We start from the raw sequence: 24,098 nt of genomic DNA, 5'->3' as shown, positions 1-24,098 counted from the left end.
CCCCTCGGGTATTCCATCCTGTGGCCTCTCCTGCTCCATGAGAGAGATTTGCTAGTAACCTCCATTCCTAGGAGGATCCCACAATCCCCCCCCCCCCCCCTCCCCCGACCCACGAGAGTTGTCTCTTGGTGTTTCCCCAGAATCAAATGCATTCTGGGTGCTCACTTTTTCGATGATTGGACAGAATTGAGGCAGAATTGTAACACTCAGGCACGCTAACCGATCATTTTTAAATCGATCAGCTCCCAGACCCAACCCCACCACACCACTCCTGTTCAACGTTTGTCAAGAAACATGGACGGAGGACACAAGAGTTCAAATGCACATCGACAGGAAATAAGAAAGGAAAAGCCTGGGATCCGAAGTGATTAACACACATGATAAGGATTCAATCTATATAAAGTGATAGTATTGCTGAGCAAAAGCTTTTCCAGGGCGGAGGATCTCGGTACAACGTTAGAAGGATATCGCATTCCATTTTACATTTAAAGTCCCAATTGACCCAGGAACTGGTACCCAGCACCAAGATATGGAATTACCTTCTCTGATATTACCTTTGTTACTCTGATATTAGCACAAGTTAAAGCTCAGTGGAGGATACAGACTCACAGCTACAATCAAATGACCAACTGAGAACCATTTAAATGTAACAAGCACAAAATATAAATATGTCAGCAACAGGGGGGAGTGAAGAGTCTGTTTAAGGTTCAAAAGTATTTATCATCATTGGGAGCGAGGGTGGGCGGAGGTGTGGAATGGTCAGAGCTGAATGGAACTCCCTGCACTCGGCTGCGTAACCATTTATTCGGCTGTGTAACCATTCACGCAGATCGCCAAAGCTCCACATGATCACTTGGGCAGGTTAAAATCTGAAAGTGACAGTAATGATCATCCGAAAAATCTGATTGGTATTGGATTTGAAATGTCGAAACATTCTACCCATTACGTTAGGTGGTCCCAGGGCGTGTGCATTGTCTAACCTCTGCCTGCGGGCAGCTGAGCAAGGTTCTACAGTAGAGGGAGGGGTAACAGCGGAGTGGGAAGGGGATGGGTGGAATGGAGGGGCAGAAAGACAGGCACAGCAGGAAGAGGAAGAGGATGAGAAGACGGCAAGGGGAACAGCAGTTGGAGGTCACATCAATGTTCCACACTGGCGCCTTGCTCAGCAACACCCTGTGGATTGGCTGGTTTATGCCAGGAAGTTTCCTTGAACGCAAACCAGCTGTTCCCTGACCATAGGATGAAGTTCATGAAGCCAAATATCTGTGGAGAGAAAGAAAATTAACAGGTCATTTCCAGTCATGGTGAGCCGTGAACCCCTAACCTTTAACGGAGGCGGGAACGGAAATGGAGTTCCAGCAGATTTTTAATTTTTTTTATGTTTAAGGCAGGCAGGCCAGAACTTGGAATGTTAACAGAGACAATAAAATGGCAGCTGATCTGCTCACGAAGAGGGAAAATATTCTGGCTGCAAATGAAAGTCCACCTGTATCCACAGGCGACCCTTTATAGGGAGAAAGGACCTGTTGCAAACTGATGCCAGTTTTCGGCTCATCTTGCCCCCAAGCAAGAAGGTTCCTGCTCCAGAGGCTCAATAGTATAATCCAGCTGGTCATTCCCAGTGCAGTACTGAGGGAGTGCCACACTGTTGGATGGGCACCTTTCAATGAAATGTTAAACTGAGGTCCTGTCCGGTGAATGTATTATTAAGAAGAGCAGATGATACACCCAGTGACCTGGTCAAAATCCATTCCTCAATCAACGTTACTAAAACCCATTATCCAAATACTCATTTAATTTCATTCTGTGGGCTCGGGGGCGGCAGGGTGATGCAGTGGTTAGCACTGCTGACTCACGGCGCCGAGGTCCCAGGTTCAATCCCGGCCCCAGGTCACCGTCCCAGTGGTGTTTGCACATTCTCCCCGTGTCAGCCTGGGTCTCACCCCCACAACCCAAAGATGTGCGGGCTAGGTGGATTGGCCACGCTAAATTGGAAAAAGAATTGGGTACTTGAAATTTATTTTTAAAAATAATTTCATTGCGTGGGACTTGCTGTAGACGAAATGGCTGTCCCAGCTCCGACACAACAGTGACCACGCCATGAAAAAAAAAAGCACTTCATTGGCTGTGAAGCAAATGTCGACATCCTGAGGTCATCAACAGTGTGATACAGATGCAAGATCCTTTTTTAACTATACGGAGCGATTAGTGCGTTGAATGAGAAGGTTAGTCTTGAAGTTAGCCACTCAAAATCATAATGTACTAGAGTGATCCTTAGCCTATCAGAATATACTGAGGTTATCCTTAACCTATCAGAATGAACGGAGGTTAAATTTGGCCTATCAGACTGTACAGAGGTTAATTTCAGCCCATCAAGTTCATTTGCAGTGTTCCAGAAATCAGACGTTCAGAATAATCTCGTTGGTGGGTGGGATCGAAACAACTACACAGATAGAAATAATTAAAAGTGATTCCTTAAAATGAAAGAAAGACTGCTAATTCTAAAAGCCGACAGAAACAGGTGCAGATACGAATCCACATTTCAATTTGCAAAGACAGCGGCCTCCACAAACCTCCGTTTCTGTAATATTTTACAGATGGAAACTTCCTCTATAAATTATCTCAAAACCATAAAGGGCTTTGTTGGTTAAGTGGTTTACTGGTTCTTCGTTGTTGACTTTGGCTTTACGGAAATATTTCATTTGTATATTTCACTCGCCCAATTTATCCTAAATCCAGATCACGACTAAGCAGCAATTAATGATCCTGATGTAAAAAAATAATGCTCCAGATAAAGGAGTAGGCAATGTGTCCACACATAACCATCCCATCGATGTCATGTCCGAGGGGACAGGTGTCTGACATTTTGTCTGCCAATACAAGTCAGCACTGGGTGAAAATCCGATTGCAACCGTCATGGCTCGAGACATACACTGGATGCTTCCAGTAATAAACACAAAGTGGTTTATTGATGAACGGTAAAGGCTGTTAGTTAACAGGCACAGAGCAGTAGACAACAAATCTTTACTCTTCAGCTCCCCGGTCAGCACTGTCTGAGGTCCTGCACCCAGGGCCCCACGCAAACACCCCCAATGGCCGGGTTTCGCGCTCTCCCACGCGATTAGCCCCGAGTCTGTCATGTGGAGCCCACCCGCTTGAAAGGGGCCACGCTACCACAGTAACAAGCATTTAGTGAAGTTCAAATCCAGAGGCTTGAGTTTGTAGTCTAAAGCTGTCACTTCAGTGCATTGCACTGTTGGAGTTGCTGCTCTTTTTAAGATGTTAAACCATGGCCCCACCTGCCATCTCAAGGGGACATAAATGACCAAAGTGCCTCATTGACTGAAGTCACGATCGGCATTGTAATAATTCCTTTTCGCATGAGCAGCAAGGGCAGACAGGTGTTGAACTGCCGCAGCTCAGTGACACTCTGTAACCCCCTGCACTTACCACAGATGCATTCAGGCGCCCCATTGAAGGAAGAGCACCCTGTGTGCACACAACATTCTTCACCTGGCACACGCTTATAGCACGGATGAGGGTCGTTGGCCTCGTACTGTTCTTAACATCAGTCAGACCTTGCGCCCAAGCCGAGGAGGAGACCAACCAGAGGAAAGTAAAAAGTGCAGTCACTGCAAAATCCTAGAGGGAGAAGAAAAGAATTTAGTTCAAGAAGTGATTGCTGTCAAATTTACCAGTTCAAGCTGGAAGACGTGCTTGCAGTTCCAAGCAAGGAAAGATTGTTCCTATTCACAAACACCACGTTCATCCGCATTTGTTTAGTCGATGCAGAATCTGATTTCTTCCTCCCTCCAGGTGGTAATCCAGGAGAATTTAATCTTTTTAAAAAAATTTCATTCAAATTTCAACAATTAAACATATCAGACACATAGCAACAAACCCAAAATAGCACAAAACCCAAAGCCCTCCCGACCCCTCCCCTCCCCCCTAGCAGTTAGCAGCAACCAGTTCCCCAAAATGCAATATAAACAAACCCCAAAATTTTGTGGAACCCCCCTCCGAGCAAATTTCCCCAAATTCAAGAATTGCATTAGAACCTCTAGACACACCGAGGCACAGGGTGGAGAAGCTTGACCCCCACCCCAACAGGACCCGCCTGCGAGCAATCAACGAGGCAAAGGCTAAAGCATCTGCCTCCGCTCCCGTCTGCAACTCCAGCAAGGCTGACACCTTGAATATGGCCCCCAGGGGACCGGGCACTAATGTCCGCATGTAGAATTGCCGCCATGGTGCTGAAGAACGACCTCCAAAACGTCTCCAACTTTGGCCAGGACCAGAACGTACGTATGTGATTGGCCAGGCCCCTCCCACACTGCTCACAAATTCACAAATATACTCCACCCCCTCAAACAGCCGGCTCATCCTCGACTTTGTCAGGTGCTCTGTGCGCTGCCTTTAGCTGTATCGACCCCTCGCACACAAGGTTGAGGCAATCACCCATCACAGCACCTGACACCACAGTCCCTCCTCCAGCACCATCTCCAACTCCTCTTCCCACTTGGTCTTATCCTCCTCCAAAAATCCTCCCATAAAGCGCCGAGATGACCCCCCCACCCCGCTCTCCAACCCCATCACCTCCAGCAACGAAGAGGGCGATGCTACTGGAAAGGTCGGACAGACCTTCTTCACAAAATCCCGCACCGCATGTACCCGAAACCCTCCCGTTGCGGAACCCCAACTCCTCCAGACTTGCAAACCGTCCTTCTAGGAACAGATCCTTTATTTCCAACTTCACTCGCTGCTCCCATCCCCGAAACCTCACATCCATCCTCCCAGGCTCAAACCTATGGTTCCCCCAAATTGGCATCAACTTCGACCCCGCCCCCAACTTTATACCGCTGCTGAAACTGCCTCCATGTTTTCAGCGTGGCCACTACCACGGACTTCCGGAATACTTCCCCGGGGCAAACTAAAGTGGCGCCGTTTCCAATGGCTGCAACCCTAACCCCTTACAAAAACCTGCCTCTTCATCCACAAAGCCTCCATCTGCTTGTTCCAGCCCTACACCTCCTCAGCGTCTGCCACCCAGTAATAGTATAACAAATTCAGAAGGGCCAAGCCCCCCACCAGCTGTCACCCTCTCGGGAGCACCGTCCTCATAACCCTTGCTGCCGTACCTGCCATCACAAAAGAACAAAATCAGCCTCTCCACCCCCATGAAGAACGTTTTTGTCAAAAAGACTGGCGGGCACTGAAACAAGAATAAAAACCGCGGCAAAATGTTCATCTTAACCACCTGCACCCAGCCTGCCAATAGGGGAAGGCTATCTCACCTCAGCAAATCCGTCTCGACTCTGCCCACCAAACTCGTGAAGTTCAGCTTACGAGTCAAGTCTAGTCCCGAGCCACCTGCCCTCCAGATACCTAAAGTGGGGCTGTTGCCACCTGAAATGGCAATCCCCCCCACCCCCACCCCAACTCCCACCCATGGAGAAGATAGCATAAAACACTCACTTTATAAAAATCATTTATTCCTCATCAATATCTTCAGCACATTGTTTTTCAGTAAACTGGTACAGCTCCCCAACCTCCCCTACTCTATGTTATTCTACGCCCCCCGGCCACCCCGCTGACGATTAATTCTCCACGAAGAAGTTGACGAGTAGTTTCCACCTCCGGGCGAACCCCGATAGTGATCCTCTTCAGGTAAACGTAATTTTTTCCAGGCCAAGAAAGCTCAATGTCATAATATACACCAGTATATCATGGTGCAGCCACACACTGATGGACACACACAGGGACCAATCAACATGTACAAACACCGCAGCCAATCACCAGTTAGAATACACACACTATAAAGGCAGAGGGCACCACGGTTCCTGCTCATTCTGGGTGCTGCCTCTCAGTGTAACAAGAACTCATCCAGCCCAGCACAGACTCACACCACGTGCTGAGAGAATCAACTGGTTCGGACAAGGTTTAGGTCTCTAGTTTAAGTTAGCAATATTTAGACCCACAGTCATTGTGTGTTAGTTAGTTAGAAGTAGTTAATAAAATTGAGTTGAACCTTCATCAGTGTTGGAAGTGTCTGTTCATCTCTCAAGCCTACACTAGCCAACACATCACTCAACATGTCCGAAAGCCATACTTCGGTCTTTGGGGGCTTTGAGTCCCTTCAGGCCAACAGTACTCATCGCCGGGCTACCAGGGAAGCAAAGGCCAGACCGTCGGCCTCTATCCCCTCCTGGACTCCTGGATCTTCCGAGACCCCAAAAACTGCCACCTCTGGACTCATCGCCACCCTTGTTTTCAGTACCTGGGACATGACGTCCGCAAATCCCTGCCAGTACCTCTGTTCCCATAAGCTCTTTATAAATATCCAAGACTCTCCCCTCTCCGCTGGAAACTACCCTGTCCTGGATCCCCCTCGGTGGAAGGCGTGGAAAGGACGGGACCTGTCTATGTACGAAATCCCGTACCTGCAAGTACCGAAAGTCATTCCCCCTCGCCAGCTCAAATTTCTCCTCCAGCGCCCTCATGCACAAGAAGCTCCCTTCCAGGAACAAGTCTCCCATCCTTCCCACCCCAACCCTCCACCACGCTCGAAACCCGCCATCCATTTTCCCCAGGGCAAATCAGTGGTTGTCACATATTGGGAACCAGACCGACGCTCCCACTTCCCCCAAATCTGCAGAGCCGCCACCTCTATGGGGCTGGTGGAGTACCTGGCCGGCGGGAGCGGCAGAGGAGCCGTGACCAGGGCTGCCAAGCTGGTGCCCCTGCACGAAGCAGCCTCCACCCGCTCCCAAACCAACCCCGTACCCACCATCCATTTCCTTATCATGGCTATGTTAGCCGCCCAGTAGTAGTTGCTGAGGTTCGGCAACGCCAGTCCCCCCTCACTACGGTTCTTTGCAAGCCCAGGGCACGAGGTGAGAGACAAAGGGCTTTTACCCCCCAACGATGTCGAAGGCCACTATCGCGCGGATATTGAAACGGGATAAAGACCCCGAAGCATGTGGGTCCTATAGGCCTGTAAAGCCCTTTGTCTCTCACCTTCTTTTCCCCAGCCCCTCTACTAATCCCCTTCTTTACCCGCGGGGACTTCCCCACTCAAACAAATCCCAGGATGTTTTTATTGATCCTTTTAAAGAAGGACCGCGGAAAGAAAATAGGGAGACACTGAAAAATAAACAGGAATCTCGTGAGGATCGTCATCTTCACCGTCTGCACTCTCCCCGCTAGTGACAGCGGGAGCGCATCCCATCTCCGAAACTCACTCCTCATTTGCTCCACCAGTCTGGACAAGTTCAACTTGTGCAGCCTGCCCCAGTCCCGTGCCACTTGTATCCCTAAGTACCTGAAACTGTCCCCAAGCAGCCTAAACGGCAGCTCCCTCAGCCTATTCTCCTGACCCCTCGCCTGCACTACAAACAACTCGCTCTTTGCCATGTTCAATTTATACCCCGAAAACCGCCAAATTCCCTTAAGTTTTCCATAATCACATCCATCCCTGCCACTGGATCAGACACGTATAAAAATAGGTCGTCCATGTAGAGCGAGACCTTGTGTTCTATCCCCCCCGACCATTTCTTTCCAGCCCCCTACAGCTCTCAGAGCAATTGCCAGCGGTTCAATGGCCAACGCAAACAGCAGTGGAGAGAGGGAGCATCCCTGTCTTGTCCCGCGGTGTAGTCTAAAATATTCAGATGTCGTCCTATTCGTCCTTACGCTAGCATCCGGGGCCTGATATAGCAGTTTAACCCAGTCCACAAAGCCTTCCCCGAACCTAAACCGTCCCAGCACCTCCCATAGATAGTCCCACTCAACCCGTTCAACAGCCTTTTCGGCAACCATTGCTACCACTACCTCCACCTCTCTGCCCTCCGGGGGCATCATAATCACATTAAGGAGCCTTCTTAGATTGGCTACCAGCTGCCTGCCCTTTACAAACCCAGTTTGGTCCTCCACAATCACGTCCATTACAGAGTCTTCAATTCTGAACACCAGGATCTTGGCCAGTAGCTTAGCGTCAACATTAATCAGGGAGATTGGCCTATAGGACCCACATGCTTCCGGGTCTTTATCCCGTTTCAATATCCGCGCGATAGTGGCTTGCGACATAGTCGGGGGTAAAACCCCTTTATCTCTCACCTCGTTAAACACCCTAACTGTGCTGTCTACCTCGAATTGAACCCATTTGTTGATCATGATAACAATCCCTCTGGTCTTAGTGTCAAGCCCCGAATGGAAGACCTGGCTAATCCAGCCCTTCCTTAATCTAATCTGGTCCACCACTTTCAAATGCGTCTCCTGCAGCATAATTACATCCGCCTTCAGAGCCCGTAAATGCGCAAGCACACGTGCCCTCTTGACTGGCCCGTTTAGCCCTCTAACATTCTAGGTGATCAGCCTGGTTGGAGGGCACCTTGCCCCCCCCCCCACCCCAATCAACCATCCCCGTTCTTGGGCCCACCCCTAGTCAATGTGCCGCGCCTCTCCTGGTCCGCCTCCTGGCAGCTCCCACCCCTGACCTCTTCACTGTTACCTGGTTCTGTTCCCTCCCTCGTCAACAGATCAACTCCCCCCCCCCCCCAGCAACAACCCCCTGTAACCCGACCCCTGCCATATACTGGCTGTATGCACACCCCCACCTTGCTCCCGTTGACTAGCTCACCCAGCTAGCCTATGACTCTCCACTCCGGCGCCAACCTGTCTCCCACCTATTGTTCCCCCGCTCCCTTCCCCCCCTCCCCGCCCATCAACACCACTTCCCCAGATCAGCCCTGTTCGAGCAATCGCTCTGGGGAAAAAAGAAAACGAACAAAGAACAAAGACCACCCCAACAATAGTCCAATTCAAGTTGTGTAAAGCGGTGGGCGCTACCAACTACCCCCCTCCGAACATTAAAAGAAAAATAGCAAAAAGAACCCGTAAAGCCCCCCCAGCACCTAATAACTTTGACTCCCGTTGTTTCTCAACAACGCTTCCATACACAAGAGGACACAAAAAACAAACGAAGAGCACCCTGAATTGTGAATAAAAGAACGTGCAGAGCCAAATAACTAAACAGAAGGGCAATCGAAGAAAACATGTAAAGGTCACTTAAAACACTCTAACTTGAGTCCATGGGTCCTCATTTCGGAACCAGTCCATGTCTCTTTGCGAAGTCCATCACGTCCTCGGGGTCCTCAAAATAATGTTGCTGTTCCTAGTATGTGACCCAAAGACGCGGCGGGAAAAGTAGTCTGAACTTCACCTTTTTGTACAGAATCTCTTCAATTTGTCTGTAGGCTGCCCTCCTTCTGGCCACCTCCTGGCTCAGATCTTAGTAGATGCGCAGGACACTGTTGTTCCGTGTGCAGCTCTTCGTGCTCTTGGCCCACTGTAGAATCAGCTCCTTGTCCACGAACCTGTGGAACCTGGCCACCTGTGGAACCTGGCATCCACTCCCTCGGCCCCCTCCGGGAGGCCAATGATTCTTCGGTTCTGCCTGTGAGACCTATTTTCCAGATCCTCCAGCCTGACCATCAGCCTTGTTTGTTGCTCCTTCAACTTTCTAATTTCCACGTCCGCTACCATTTGGAAATCCGGCTGCTCCTCCACTGCCTTCTCCCGTGCCTGGACCTTCTTATCCTGGGCGTACAGCCTTTGGTCCAGCCGCTCAAACGCTTTCTGAAGCGGTGCCAGATTATCTCGCTTCAGCGCTGCGAAGCTCTCTTTCATGACCTTCAGCATGTTGTCCAGCGCTGTTTGGACCGTCCGTTCCGTGGTCCGTTCGTTGGCCATCTTTCCTCCCGCTTGAACTTCCACACCGCCTTTGTTCAGCCCCTTCTTCGCCTGTTTTCGCTCCCTTCTACTCCTCAAGTCCATACAACTCTAGAGTGCTATTGTTTTCCACTCCAGCGCTCAAAAGTTTTAAAAGTCGGGGGAAAAGGTCTAAAAGTCCGGCCGGAGTGAGAGCCATCAAATGTGCGACTTACTCCTTCATCGCCGCCACCGGAAGTCCTGGTTTAGATTTTCAATTAGGAACAGGGTAACACTAGCAAACTTCAGAACAATCTGATTAAGCATTTCCTTATACTGGCTGATAGGGAGTTCAAGACACTTACAGCAATTGGCAAGTACTTGTTCTGTTGGTAGAGTCTCTGGTATCCCACATACAGGACTAGGGCAGCTGTACAGTACAGGAAAGTAAGCACTCCGACAGCAACAAAGAATTCTGCAGACGAGGAGAAGTCTCCAATGAGATCCTGGGTCTCGTAAGTGGACCCATTCTTGCAGGTGGGTGCTTGGTAGGAAATCTTATTTAACCTGGAACACAAGACCACAAAGTGGTGAGGAAGAGTCACGAGTCTACGAGAGCCAAGAAGCTCGACCTACCAGGAAACACTGAACCGGATGAGACTCTTAGAGAAGAGCGAACAGAAAGCCAAGACAATTTTATATTCATGTTGAAAGAGTTTGAGGGGTAATAGAAAGATGTTTCCACTTGTGGAGAAACAAAATCAAGGGCCACAAATACAGGACGGTCGCTAATACATTCAACAGGCAATTCTGGAGAAACAGAAATTTGAGACGAAACAAATTGCCACAGGGGGTAGTTTGAGGTGAAAAGCGGACATGTATTTAAGGGAAACTAGATTGGCACGAGGGAGAAAGGAATAAAAAGGACATGTGTATGGAGACGTGGCGGGGGATTGAAGAGTGGACCATAAAAACCAGCATGAACCACTTGGGCTGAATGGCCTGTTTCTGTGCAATAGATTATCTGCCATACTATGTAAAAGATAGCCGATTGAGACCCTGGGAAATTCTGGAGGCCAAGTAGAGAGGAACACAAAGTGTGGGGAGGGGGGGGGGGGGGGGGTAACACTTTGGGCTTTTGCTCTCTATATCCACGGCTACACTCCGCAACCCCCCACCCCCCACAACACCGTTTAAACACTTTTTTGGAAAAAGCCTGCCCACTCCCCATTCCCACTGACAGGGCGAGCATAACATTCGTGTTTAACTGGCTTGGTAACAAGCACAATTGCCATTAATTATTTATACAAAATGATAGGTGGACTCCTCATTCCCCTGTTCTATGGGGACTGGGTCAGAGTCATATTTTACGTGCCCCCTCTCCCTGCCGTCTGCCAAAAAACATGCCTGGCGAGGGGGGGTGGTGGTGCACAAAACCAGGTCATCATGTATGGGCTCAGCTGCCGTCCTATCACATCCACCATTCATAAACAACTCGCGGCCTAATTTTGGAAAGAAGATGGATGGAGAAAAACTTTGACAATATAAACATTCACTTCCCACATATTCCCACTCTCTGATTCACTGGATTGGATGTCCCCGACAGAGCCTGTATTTGTTGCCCAACCCTAGTTGCCTCACTTTCCTGAATCGTCGCATTTTCTGTACTGTGGGTGCACTCAATGCTGTTGGGATTTCTACTCATGGATCATGTGGATGGGCACTTGGAGGGAGATGGTCCCATGCGCCTGCTGCCATTCCCTTTCCAGGTGGCGCAGGTAACTACAGGCAAGTTCCATAAATCCTGCGACATGCAACACTTCATCTATTTCAAGCTGCCTTGGCTTGTCTCAGTGGGAATAATCCCACCAGATGTAAGTCCCACTTCAAAGACATAATCCAGGTTGACGTTCACCAAGAGCAATACTGAGGGAGTGCTGCACTGTCTTTCAAACAAGGCAATAAATCAATGAATGCAGTGCGTGTTTTACCTCTTAGGTATCCCTCTTCCTTCACCCCACCATAACCAGCCAGACCTTTTAGCTGTCTAGACCCGAAACCCTAGGGTTCTCTCAGGAACGTTGGGGAGGTGACAAGCTGTGCAGAGAGAGAGAGGTAGCGAGGCGAGTAAGGAGTTAGGTGGACGGTTGTAGAGTGTGGGGGGAGTGGAGATTCTGTCAGTGATGATAAAGTGAAATGAACCCTGTGCGAAAGGCAGGAAGAGGCTTGCCCAGCAACGCAGGAGAATGTTGTAGAGCAAGGCAGAGTGCAGCCAACAGAAGGATTACTGAGGACAGCAATGGAAGCAACAAACTTCAGAGACAATGGTTGGTTGAACTGCACTGGTCCAGCGTTACTAACCTGAAAGGATAACTAAAATTGATGGAGATAAGATCTTCCTTGCTGTTCAGACACTTAACAGAAGCCATACTCGTCCCTGTGTAACCTCCACAAGTGGCAAAGGCAAATATAGCAAAAACCTGCAGCAAGAACACAAACGGAATAAAAAACAACAATTTACAGAAACAGGCCATTCGGCCCAACTGGTTGATGCTGGTATAAATGTTCCACACAATCCTCCACCCAAGCCCCTTCAACTCACGATCAGGGTTTCCTTCTTTCCCTTTCTCCCTCATGTGGTTGTCCAACTTCCCCCTCAAGTGCATTATTATTATTCATCTAAATACTGCCTGTGGTAGCGAGTTACAAATTCTCACCACTCTCTAGGTAATGACGTTTCTCCTGAATTCCCTGTCGGATTTCTTAGTCGCTCTCTTATATTGATGACTCCTAGCTTTCACCTCTCCACAAGCGGAAACATCTGTTTCTCTATGTTGACCCGACCTAACACTTTCAGAATTTTGAAGACCTCCATCAGCTCAGCCCCTCAACCTTTTCTTCTAATGCAGGAAAGAACCCCAGCCTGTTTAACCTTTCCTGATGGTTCAGGTATCAGCCTTGTAAATATTGTTTCAGCTTTGCAGGCTGCCTTGATATTTTTTTAACAATGTGGCGGCCAGAAATATTCACAGAGCTCCAAGAGTAGTCTTAAAAAAGGAGAACCATTTGCATTTATATCTCACTTTTCACAACCACTAAGTGTTTTACAGCCAATGAAGTGTAGTTAATGTTGCAACAGAGGAAATGCAGCTACTAATTCATTCACAGCAAGATTCCCGCAAACACTGTAATAAGCAGATACTCTATTTTTGAGAGTTTTTGAAAACGTTTCAACTAAATTTACAGTATCCACTTTTTTTTCCAAATTAAAGGGCAATTTAGCGTGGCCAATGCACCTAACCTAACCTGCACATCTTTAGGCTGTGGGGGTGAGACCCACGCAGGCATGGGGAGTGTGTGCAAATTCCACACGGACAGTGACCCGGGGCCGGGATGTAACCCGGGTCCTCGGTGCCGTGAGGCAGCAGTGCTAACCACTGCGCTACCATGCCACCGGATTTGTACAGTTGACTGAGGGACAAATATCAGCCAGGACACTGGGGGGAACTCCCTTGCCCTTCAAAATAGTGCTCTGGGATCTTTTACCTCTACTCAAGGAGGTTGATGGGACCTTAGTTTAACGTCACACCCAAAAGACAGATCCTCTACAGTGCAGCCCTCCCTCAGTATTGCAGTGCTATGTCAGTCTTGATTTTTGCACTCAGGCCTGGATGGGATTTAAAACTGGAATCTTGTGACTCAAGGAGGCCAGAGCTGACTTCTCCTAACCAAGACGTACAGAAGCCAGAGCAGGGAAATGATCCTGTCACTGCGATCACTGAGACACCAGGCATTCATCCTTTGCACAAAGCCACAGGGTCAGAGGGGAGCAGGCGTTACAATCGGACATGGCACAAGTCAGGTTATTACACCAAGATTCGGTGTCCATCAGCAAGTCAGCCCACATCAAGGGGCATAATTTTTTTAACAGATTACATTAAATTATTTAACATATATACACTGCAAGTGAAGGCTAGCCTAACCACTGCCCTGATTGAACATGATGCACCATAATCCTGGGAAAGAGGGGTCAGAGACAGATACAAAATTAGCACCAGGAGGAGGGAGACACAGAGCGGAGGGAGAGTGGTGGAGGGGGAAGAGGCAGAGACAGACAGAGAAAACAGACGCAGAGAGAGAGAGAAAAACTGAAATTATATTTTAAGAATGTAATAAAAGAGTGAAGCGACACCATTAGGCCTGTTCAAATACTGGAATGTTGGGACCAAGCTGGATAGAACCAGGAATTCAACTACCTCTCCCAGGATGGTGGGGGGGGGTTAATCTATAGACAATGCAATCACCAAGTGCTGATTATCGTTGCATAAAGTCCACTCAAGGAGCTAATAATAGGCAGATAATGGACAGCCGCAGCAAATGCAGTGAGAGCACACCACACTGGTGGGAATCAGACACACACTCCACGAGCTAAGCTTAAATAAGACTTCACATTGGGCAGCACGGTGGCCTAGTGGTTAGCACAACCGCCTCACGGCGCTGAGGTCCCAGGTTCGATCCCGGCTCTGGGTCACTGTCCGTGTGGAGTTTGCACATTCTCTCCGTGTCTGCGTGGGTTTCGCCCCCACAACCCAAAAATGTGCAGAGTAGGTGGATTAGCCATGCTAAATTGCCCCTTAATTGGAAAAAATAATTGGGTAATCTAAATTTATAAAAAAAAAAAATTTTTTAAATTAAGACTTCACACAAGGAGAAAAAAGGCTATGGAAAGTCCCAAACCGCCAGCCAAGCAGCAGAGCGTCTCGTACAAGGGAGGACAGTGTTCAGTCTAAGCTGCTGAGGGGGATTTGTACCCGTCGGGGCAGAGTCAGCTGATGTGACGCCAGCTGGTGTTGTCCCTGCCCATTCCTTATATCCCTCGATTCCCTAAGAATTCAAAATCTACCACTCGGAGTACTGGATATACTCAACGTCAGAGCAGCCCTAACTCGATGGGGTAGACAATTCTCTCCACTCATATTCCTCTGAGTGAAGAAATTTCCCCTCTTCTGAATCCTAAATGGCCAAACACCTATCCTGAAATTGTGATTCCGAGTTCTAGATTCCGGTCAGCGGAAACACGGGTTTGTCAAAAATTTACCTGAATAAGTTGTGACTTTGAGAAGTAAAGACCTGCCGTCATCTGGAGACGTCATCCCCCCCCCCCCCCCCCCCCCGCCCACCCCCAAAAGTGATTTACAGCCAATAGCGACAGTGAAGCTTTACCATCGAGTCAACAGTTTTTAAAGTATCATCTGAAAAATGGCATCTTCCTTATTACGAACACTAAAACACAGCAGCAAGAAGTGGCTATTCAGCCTCTTGAGCCTGCACTGCTATTCAGCACCTTAGATACATAGAAACATGATGCAGAAAGAGACCATTCGGCCCAACTGACTGCGCCGACCAGAAAAAGAAAGAAACGAGCCAGTCATTTAAATCCCACTTTCCAGCACCTGGTCCGTAGCTTTGCAGGTTACAGCCCTTCCGATGGACGTCCTTTTGACTGATTGGAGAGTTTCAGCCTCAACCACCATTCTCAGCAGTGGTCCCTTCTAGAAGTTTATCCAGTCCAATTTCACCAGGTTGTAAAATTGCTCTTCCCTTTCTCAGCAATGAGGTCATGACTGATTTCTCATGGCACTGACTCCACTTTCCTGCCTGTCCCCCATAACCCTGGACTCCCTTGGCAATTAAAAATCTGTCTGACTCAACCTGGAATATGTTCAGTGACCACTGCCCTCTGGGGAAGAGAACTTCTGATCATCCGCATCTTAAATGGGAGACTCCTCATTTTTAAACTGCCCCCCCCCCCCTCCTTCCCCCCCGCCCCCCCCCCCCCCCCAGCTCCAGCAGAGTACCTCTGTCGATTCTGCCACAAGAGGAACCATCTTCTCAGCATCCACCCAGTCAAGTTCCCTCAGAATCTTATAGGCGCAATTCTCCCATTGGGAGACTAAGTCCCGACGCCGGAGTGAAAACCGGAGTGTTTCACTCCGGCGTCGGAGGCCGCTCCTCTTACGCGCGTCGGGCCTTGGCACCGCATAAAAGTGGCGCCGTGTAAATTACACGTCCACCGCCGTGTAAATGATGTCGCCCGCACATGCGCGGTTGCCGTCCTTCCTGCGGCCGCCCCGCAAGAAGATGTCAGATCGATCTTGCGGGGCGGCGGAGGAAAGGAGGTCCTCCTTCAGAGGCGCCGGCTCGCCGATTGGTGGGCACCGATTGCGGGCCAGACCCCTTTGAGGCCCCCCCCGGTGCAAGAATCCCCCTCCCACAGGTCGCCCCCCCCCCCCCCCCCCCCCCCCAGCGTTCCCGCACTGTTCCCGCCGGCAGCGACCAGGCGCCGGCGGGAACCTGTTGTGTTGGGCAGGCCGTTCGGCTCATCCGGGCCGGAGAATCGCCGCTCGCTGATTCTCCCAGCGGCCAGCCGTGAATCTCGCCCTATATGTTTCAATGAGATCACTTCAGATTCCTCCAAGCTCCAATCTGCTCAACCTTTCCTCTTTCGACGACCCCTCACCCTAGGAATCAGCCCAGTGAACCTTCTCCGACCTGCTTCCAATGTGCACCAGGTTTCCGGAATGAGACGTGAACCCACAACCTCAGACTCGGAGGCGGAAGCACCGACCACAGTACCACAAGCTGGGAAGTGGCACAGATTTAAAAGTTATGTTTTGGCAACTCAGATTATTGTAGCAGGTTTAGCACAGTAACAAATGGCCCAAGGTGCCTCACAGCAGGAGTCCAACAAACAAATATTGACGCTGAGCGGAATAACGGGACATTAGGACAGGAGACCAAAAGATAAATGAAAGAGGCAGGATTTAAGGAGATGACATGGCAGAAGGGTTCAGGTTGTGAGTTCTAGCGTTGTGGCCGTGCAGTGAAACAAGTGGCAGAATTAGGAAGATTGATATATAAAGGGATACTAGGAGATCAAATTACCAAGTGAAAAGAAAGATTCACAACAACCAATTACTCCCAATGCACTCCAGACTGGACTCCTCCAACCTCCGTACACTTAAATCCTGCTGCCCAATCCCACCATGTCCCATTTATCCATCACCCATCAGCTCACTTGGCGTACACTGGTTCCTGGTATGGCAATGCCTCCTTGCTTTCAAATCTCTCCATGACCTTCCCCATCTCTCCTCCAGTCCCACAACCTCTGTGATAATAAGAATCTTTATTAGCGTCACAAGTAGGCTTATATTAACACTGCAATGAAGTTACTGTGAAAATCCCCTAGCCACCATACTACGGCGCCTATTCAGGTGCACTGAGGGAGAATTCAGAACGTCCAATTCACCTAACAAACAAGTCTTTCAGGACTCATGGGAGGAAACCCACGCAGACACGGGGAGAACGTGCATATTCCCAAGCCAGGAACCCGGAACCCTGCGCTGTGAAGCAGCAGTGCTAACCACTGTGCTACCGTAATGTCTACTCTCCTCCAATTCTGGCCTCCTGTGCATCCCCAATTTCTATCATTAAATCATTGGCGGCTGTGTTTTTAGCTACCTTAACCCCAAGCCTCTCGGTTCCGTTAAGAGATCACCTTAAAAGCTACCCCTTAGGGGCGGCATGGTGATGCAGTGGTTAACACTACTGCCTCATGGTGCCGAGGAACCGGGTACGATCCTGGCCCCAGGTCACTGACCGTGGGGAGTTTGCACATTCTCCCCGTGACTACTTTGGTCTCACCCCAACAACCTAAAGATGTGCAGGGTAGGTGAATTGACCATGTTAAATTGCCCCTTAGTTGGTAAAAAAAAAAATTAAGTACTTTAAATTTATAAAAGTAAATAAATAAAAGTTACCCCTTGACCAAACCTACCTTATAGAACAGTACAGCACAGAACAGGCCCTTCGGCCCTCGATGTTGTGCCGAGCAATGATCACCCTACTCAAACCCACGTATCCACCCTATACTCGTAACCCAACAACCCCCCCCTTAACCTTACTTTTTTTAAGGACACTACGGGCAATTTAGCATGGCCAATCCACCTAACCCGCACATCTTTGGACTGTGGGAGGAAACCGGAGCACCCGGAGGAAACCCACGCACACACGGGGAGGACATGCAGACTCCGCACAGACAGTGACCCAGCCGGGAATCGAACCTGGGACCCTGGAGCTGTGAAGCATTTATGCTAACCACCATGCTACCGTGCTGCCCCTTCTTCTCCAAATAATTATCACCTCCTTTTGTGGGCTGGGTGTCAAATATTGCTTCAGGGCACCATGATACGCTGTGGGAGGTTTTAGGTGAAGGGTTCTATATAAATGCAATGTGTCATTTAACGCAGGATTGAAAAAGGGTGGCAAGGATGATAAGAATTGATTGGAAAGGAGTGGGTCAGGAATACTTGCTCCCAAAATAAAAAGCTGCATTGGAAGAAGTCTGATCCAGCTTTCACATTCCAAACCATCGGGCTCTGCCCTCTACTCAAATCGGGAGTGCAGTAAACACCAGCCCGTGCCAGCCTCGCCCTGAACAAGAATCTGCACACAGCTGTACTCAATCTCATATCCCTTTCATAGGATGTGCTGAGCAGAGACATGCTGCCATTAACATGCTATAACTTCACTCCTCCACAGCTTCCAACTGCCCTCTTTCCCTTCCACGTCCAGGTATGTTTGCAGACCAAGAATACTGATGGGTTGGGTGTAACAGAATCAAATAGGACATCCAAACACTCGCAGTGACTGAGGTTCACCAGCAAATTTCCGATCTCGGTCATGTGATTCTGTCAGTAAGTCAAGTGCTTTCACGGTGAGAAGGGATAATGTGGGGGATCACAGAATGCTCTCATTCTGTGCTATAACCATTCAGATCAAATCCATGTCAGCTCCCATGAGAACAATGCAGCTATTCCCCCTTCCCACCGCCTTTAATTCAAAGTCCCTCAATGTTTTTCAGCTAATGATCCAATTCCCTTTTGAATGTCTCGATTGAATCTGCCAACACCACTCTCAGAGCATTCTACTTCCTACTGCAGAAACAAGCTTTTCTCTCGTGTTGCCCCTGTAGCTTCACCCAATTAACTTAAATTGGTGTCCTCTGGTCCCCTACCAATGAGAACAGTTTCTCTATATTTAATCTCCTCTTCTTAAAAGAAGACTAGCCCCTAGCTTCTGCAAACTATCCACCCTGCTGAAGTCCCTCATCTCTGGAACCATTTTGGTGAATCCCTTCTGCACCCACTCTGATGTCTTCACATTCCTCCCAAAGTGCAGTGCCGAGAACAATACTCCACTTGAGGTTGAGCCAGTATTTTTAAAAGATTCAGCGTTAATTTTTTTACTTTTAAATGCCACGCCTCTATTTATAAACCCCAGGATCACGTATGCCATTTTAATCACTTTCGCAACCTGCCCTGCCATCTTCAATGATTTGTGCAGATACACATCCAGGTCTTCCTGTTGTCCAGGAATGAATGAGAAAGGAAAATAACCTAGGGGTAACCCTATGTGTGGTTCGACTTCTTCACGTGTGTGTCAGCTCTTCCACTGCTCCAATTATACATCCCCAGTCTTTCCATGTTTTCGTCTATTTTCTTCTTCTCCAAATAATTATCCAATTATCTTTTAAATTATGTTATAGCCTCTACTCCCGGGCCTGGCCGAACAAGGTGGCTAGTAGTAGGTTCAGCGTGTGGACGGTCGCGTGGAATTGTCTGATCCGACTGTCTAAACCTCTGCCATGGCTATATTTATGGCTGGGAGCACTGGGAGAGCGGGCAGGTGGTGCCCACTGGTACGCTTGAGGTCTTTAACAACCGGTGGGCACTGCAAGGGCTGGAGTGCACCAAAGATATTTGGTCAGGGGTCGCTTTGGGGCCTTGGAACGTCATTTAAAAATGGTGTCCCGCTCTCTCGCGGCACTGGGGAGTTCCGTCAAGCGGAGCTCATCAGTGTACAAAAGGGGGTTACGTTTGGCCTTGACCATGCATTCCCCGCTGAGGCCCCTTATACATACAACGTGAGTCACATGTACAAACATGTGTTTCCTAGCACTCACGCAGTTAAACGCGCTCGCTATGGGACTTTCTTCTCATTTCGTCGAACCGCGCGCTTTGATTTAATTAAATAAGTTTCCTATGGACTTCTCATTTGGTTTTAACCCCTCTAAGTGGATAGCTCTTTAATTTAATTTGTTAATTTGCTCATTGGCTTTGTTCAAAAGAGGTTCTGCTCTGTTCAAATAATCAATTATACAAAACATAGCTGCTAAATGCCTCAAATAATCTTCCAGTGTCAAGGGAGCTTTACTCTGTAGCTAAACCTGTGCTGTCACTGCCTTAGGAGTGATTGATAGGGGCAGTGTAGAGGGAGCTTTACTCTGTACCTAACCCAATGCTTTACTTGTCCTGGGAGTGTTTGATGGGGACAGTTCAGAGGAAGCTTTACTCTGTATCTAACCCCACACTGTACCTGTCCTGGGCATGTTTGATGGGGACAGTGTAGAGGGAGCTTTATTCTGTATCTAACCCCATGCTAACCTATCCTGGGCATGTTTGATGGGGACAGTGTAGAGGGAGTTTCACTCTGTATCTAACCCCATGCTAACCTATCCTGGGAGTGTTTGATGGGGACAGTGTAGAGGGAGCTTTACTCTGTATCTAACCCCGTGCTGTACCTGTCGTGGGCATGTTTGATGGGGACAGTGGAGAGGGAGCTTTACTCTGTATCTAACCCCGTGCTGTACCTGTCCTGTGCATGTTTGATGGGGACAGTGTAGAGGGAGCTTTACTTTGTATCTAACCCCGTGCTGTACCTGTCCTGTGCATGTTTGATGGGGACAGCGTAGAGGGAGCGTTACTCTGTATCTAACCCCATGCTAACCTATCCTGGGCATGTTTTATGGAGACAGTGTACAGGGAGCTTTGCTCTGTATCTAACCCAGTGCTGTGCCTGCCCAGCCAGTGTGTGATGAGCACACCCAGCGTACTGGGTGCAGTTGCCCAGGGTGTTACAGGGAGTTGAGTAGAACACAGACCAATTCTCACTGAATGTGCTTTGTGGTTCGGTTCAACCTGCTGTACGCTATTTAAGATCCTTTCTTTACAAACCAAGGGTGTGCACTCCGAACCACAGGTACAAACCTCACAACCCAGACCTTAATCCTGACATGAGTCACATTAATTTAGGGCTGCTCCACACAGCAGTAATATAGACAAAAGCTTCAGCTTTTGATGCAAACGACCCCGAGGTTAATCATAAAATTACAAAGTGCTCCGCCCAGCCCGGGGAGCCCATTCACACACCCACAGAAATAACTCTGAAAACCCTGGGGACAAGTTAGAGTGGAAGGCCTGTTACACACCCATTGCAAAACTTTGATGAATCCGAGCGGCTCTTTAAGAGGGCTGATGTCCAGTTTAAATGCGGGGAATTTCTGAAATCACAAAGAAATAAAGCTTCAACAAGCAAATAAAGAACGCGCGCGTCAAAAGTAAACTTGAACAAAAAAAAACTTTTGAAACTTTCCGAACTTTCGGCAGAGTCCCTGACCTGAGCCGCCGCCTCCATTCCGTCAGTCCCTGCAGTTTATTTTCTGGCTTTCTGCTGCAAAGATCGCGGTTCGGAGGCAGAGAGAATGAGATGTGGGCGAGGATGATTCGATTAGCGAGAATTAAGCAGACGCAAGAAAACACTTCCGCACTTTCAGCAAAGAACTGAAACAAGCGGCACCACAGCAGCATGTGACCACGGACTGCAACTCAGTCCCAACAGGATGTCATCAGACACAACTCCTCTTAACGGTGCAGATCACACACTCAACACAATTACAATGTGCCATATCCAAATCTCGCAATGTGGAGCAAACAATACCTTGACCCCCCCCCCCCATTGTAAACACTGACATCAACCACACACCCCTAAATACTGATATCACCCCCCCCCCCAACACTGACATCATCCCCCCCCAAACACTGACATCAACCATCCCCCAAACACTGACGCCAACCCAGACCCCCCCCAAACACTGACATCAACCCAGACCCCCCCTAAACACTGACATCACCCCCCCCCCCAACACTGACATCACCCCCCCAAACACTGACATCAACCCACCCCCCTAAACACTGACATCAACCCAGACCCCCCCAAACACTGACATCAACCCAGACCCCCTAAACACTGACATCAACCCACCACCCCTAAACACTGACATCAACCCAGACCCCCCTAAACACTGACATCAACCCAGACCCCCCCAAACACTGACATCAACCACCTCCCCACACACTGACATCAACCCAGACCCCCCCCCCCGAACACTGACATCAACAACACCCCCTAAACACTGACACCAACCCAGACCCCCCCCAAACACTGACATCAACCACCCCCCCAAACACTGACACCAACCCAGACCCCCCCAAACACTGACATCAACCCACCACCCCTAAACACTGACATCAACCCAGACCCCCCCTAAACACTGACATCAACCCAGACCCCCCCCAAACACTGACATCAACAACACCCCCCCTAAACACTGACATAATCCCCTCCCAAACACTGACACCAACCCAGACCCCCTCTAAACACTGACATCACCCCCCCAAACACTGACATCAACCAAACACTGACATCAACAACACCCCCCAAACACTGACATCATCCCCCCCCCCCCAAACACTGACATCAACCATCCCCCCAAACACTGACACCAACCCAGACCCCCCCCCCCCAAACACTGACATCAACCATCCCCCCAAACACTGACACCAACCCAGACCCCCCCCCAAACACTGACATCAACAACACCCCCCCAAACACTGACACCAACCCAGACCCCCCCCCCCAAACACTGACATCAACCATCCCCCCAAACACTGACACCAACCCAGACCCCCCTAAACACTGACATCACCCCCCCCAACACTGACATCAACCACCCCCCCCAAACACTGACACCAACCCAGACCCCCTCTAAACACTGACATCAACAACACCCCCCTAAACACTGACATCATCCCCCCCAAACACTGACATCAACCCACCCCCCCTAAACACTGACATCACCCAGACCCCCCCAAACACTGACATCAACCCACCCCCCTAAACACTGACATCAACCCACCCCCCCCCCAAACACTGACATCAACCCAGACCCCCCCCAAACACTGACATCAACCCACCCCCCTAAACACTGACATCAACCCACCCCCCTAAACACTGACATCAACCCAGACCCCCCTAAACACTGACATCAACCCACCCCCCTAAACACTGACATCAACCCACCTCCCCCCCAAACACTGACATCAACCCAGACCCCCCCCAAACACTGACATCAACACAGACCCCCCCAAACACTGACACCAACCCACCCCCCTAAACACTGACATCAACCCACCCCCCCCTAAACACTGACATCAACCCACCCCCCTAAACACTGACATCAACCCGATCCCCCCTAAACACTGACATCAACCCACCCCCCCTAAACACTGACATCAACCCAGACCCCCTAAACACTCACATCAACCCACCCCCCCCAAACACTGACATCAACCCAGACCCCCTAAACACTCACATCAACCCCGACGCCCCCTAAACACTGACATCAACCCACCCCCCTAAATACTGACATCAACCTCGACGCCCCCTAAACACTGACATCAACCCAGACCCCCCAAACACTGACATCAACCCACACCCCCTAAACACTGACATCAACCCACCCCCCTAAACACTGACATCAACCCAGACCCCCTAAACACTGACATCAACCCACCCCCCCAAACACTGACATCAACCCACCCCCCCTAAACACTGACATCAACCCAGACCCCCCCTAAACACTGACATCAACCCAGACCCCCCCAAACACTGACAAAACCCACCCCCCGTAAACACTGACATCAACCCAGACCCCCTAAACACTGACATCAACCCCGACGCCCCCTAAACACTGACATCAACCCACCCCCCTAAACACTGACATCAACCCCGACGCCCCCTAAACTCTGACATCAACCCAGACCCCCCCAAACACTGACATCAACCCACCCCCCCAAACACTGACAGCAACCCAGACCCACCCCCTAAACACTGACATCAACCCAGACCCCCCTAAACACTGACATCAACCCAGACCCACCCCCTAAACACTGACATCAACCCAGACCCCCCTAAACACTGACATCAACCCAGACCCCCCTAAACACTGACATCAACCCACCACCCCTAAACACTGACATCAACCCAGACCCTCCTAAACACTGACATCAACCCAGACCCCCCCAAACACTGACATCAACCACCCCCCCAAACACTGACACCAACCCAGACCCCCCCCAAACACTGACATCAACAACACCCCCCCTAAACACTGACATAATCCCCCCCCAAACACTGACACCAACCCAGAC

The 24,098-nt window shown here is 49.5% G+C and overlaps 1 protein-coding gene across 1 annotated transcript; it reads right to left on the bottom strand.

Annotated features, from left to right (window-relative positions):
- Positions 1 to 542: 542 nt before the first annotated feature.
- sypl2b (synaptophysin-like 2b) lies at positions 543 to 21,436 on the bottom strand. The gene is made up of 6 exons (XM_038820714.1): positions 21,226 to 21,436; positions 21,038 to 21,109; positions 12,070 to 12,188; positions 10,074 to 10,275; positions 3,451 to 3,642; positions 543 to 1,263 (listed from the first exon to the last, which is right to left on the bottom strand). Exons 1-6 carry the CDS (start codon positions 21,241 to 21,243, stop codon positions 1,138 to 1,140), a joined length of 729 nt encoding a protein of 242 aa, XP_038676642.1. The 5' UTR covers positions 21,244 to 21,436; the 3' UTR covers positions 543 to 1,137.
- Positions 21,437 to 24,098: the final 2,662 nt, after the last annotated feature.

Source organism: Scyliorhinus canicula, chromosome 15 (assembly GCF_902713615.1).
Source record: "Scyliorhinus canicula chromosome 15, sScyCan1.1, whole genome shotgun sequence".
NCBI classification, from domain to species: domain Eukaryota; kingdom Metazoa; phylum Chordata; class Chondrichthyes; order Carcharhiniformes; family Scyliorhinidae; genus Scyliorhinus; species Scyliorhinus canicula.
This window is presented reverse-complemented; position numbering and strand designations above follow the sequence as displayed.

Excerpts from the sequence above, each read along its gene's own strand:
- sypl2b (XM_038820714.1), bottom strand. Across the intron at positions 10,276-12,069 it reads AATTTTAGTTATCCTTTCAG|GTTAAATAAGATTTCCTACC; the intron begins GTTAGTAACGCT and ends CTTGTGTTCCAG. Across the intron at positions 3,643-10,073 it reads ACAAGTACTTGCCAATTGCT|GATTTTGCAGTGACTGCACT; the intron begins GTAAGTGTCTTG and ends TTCTCCCTCTAG.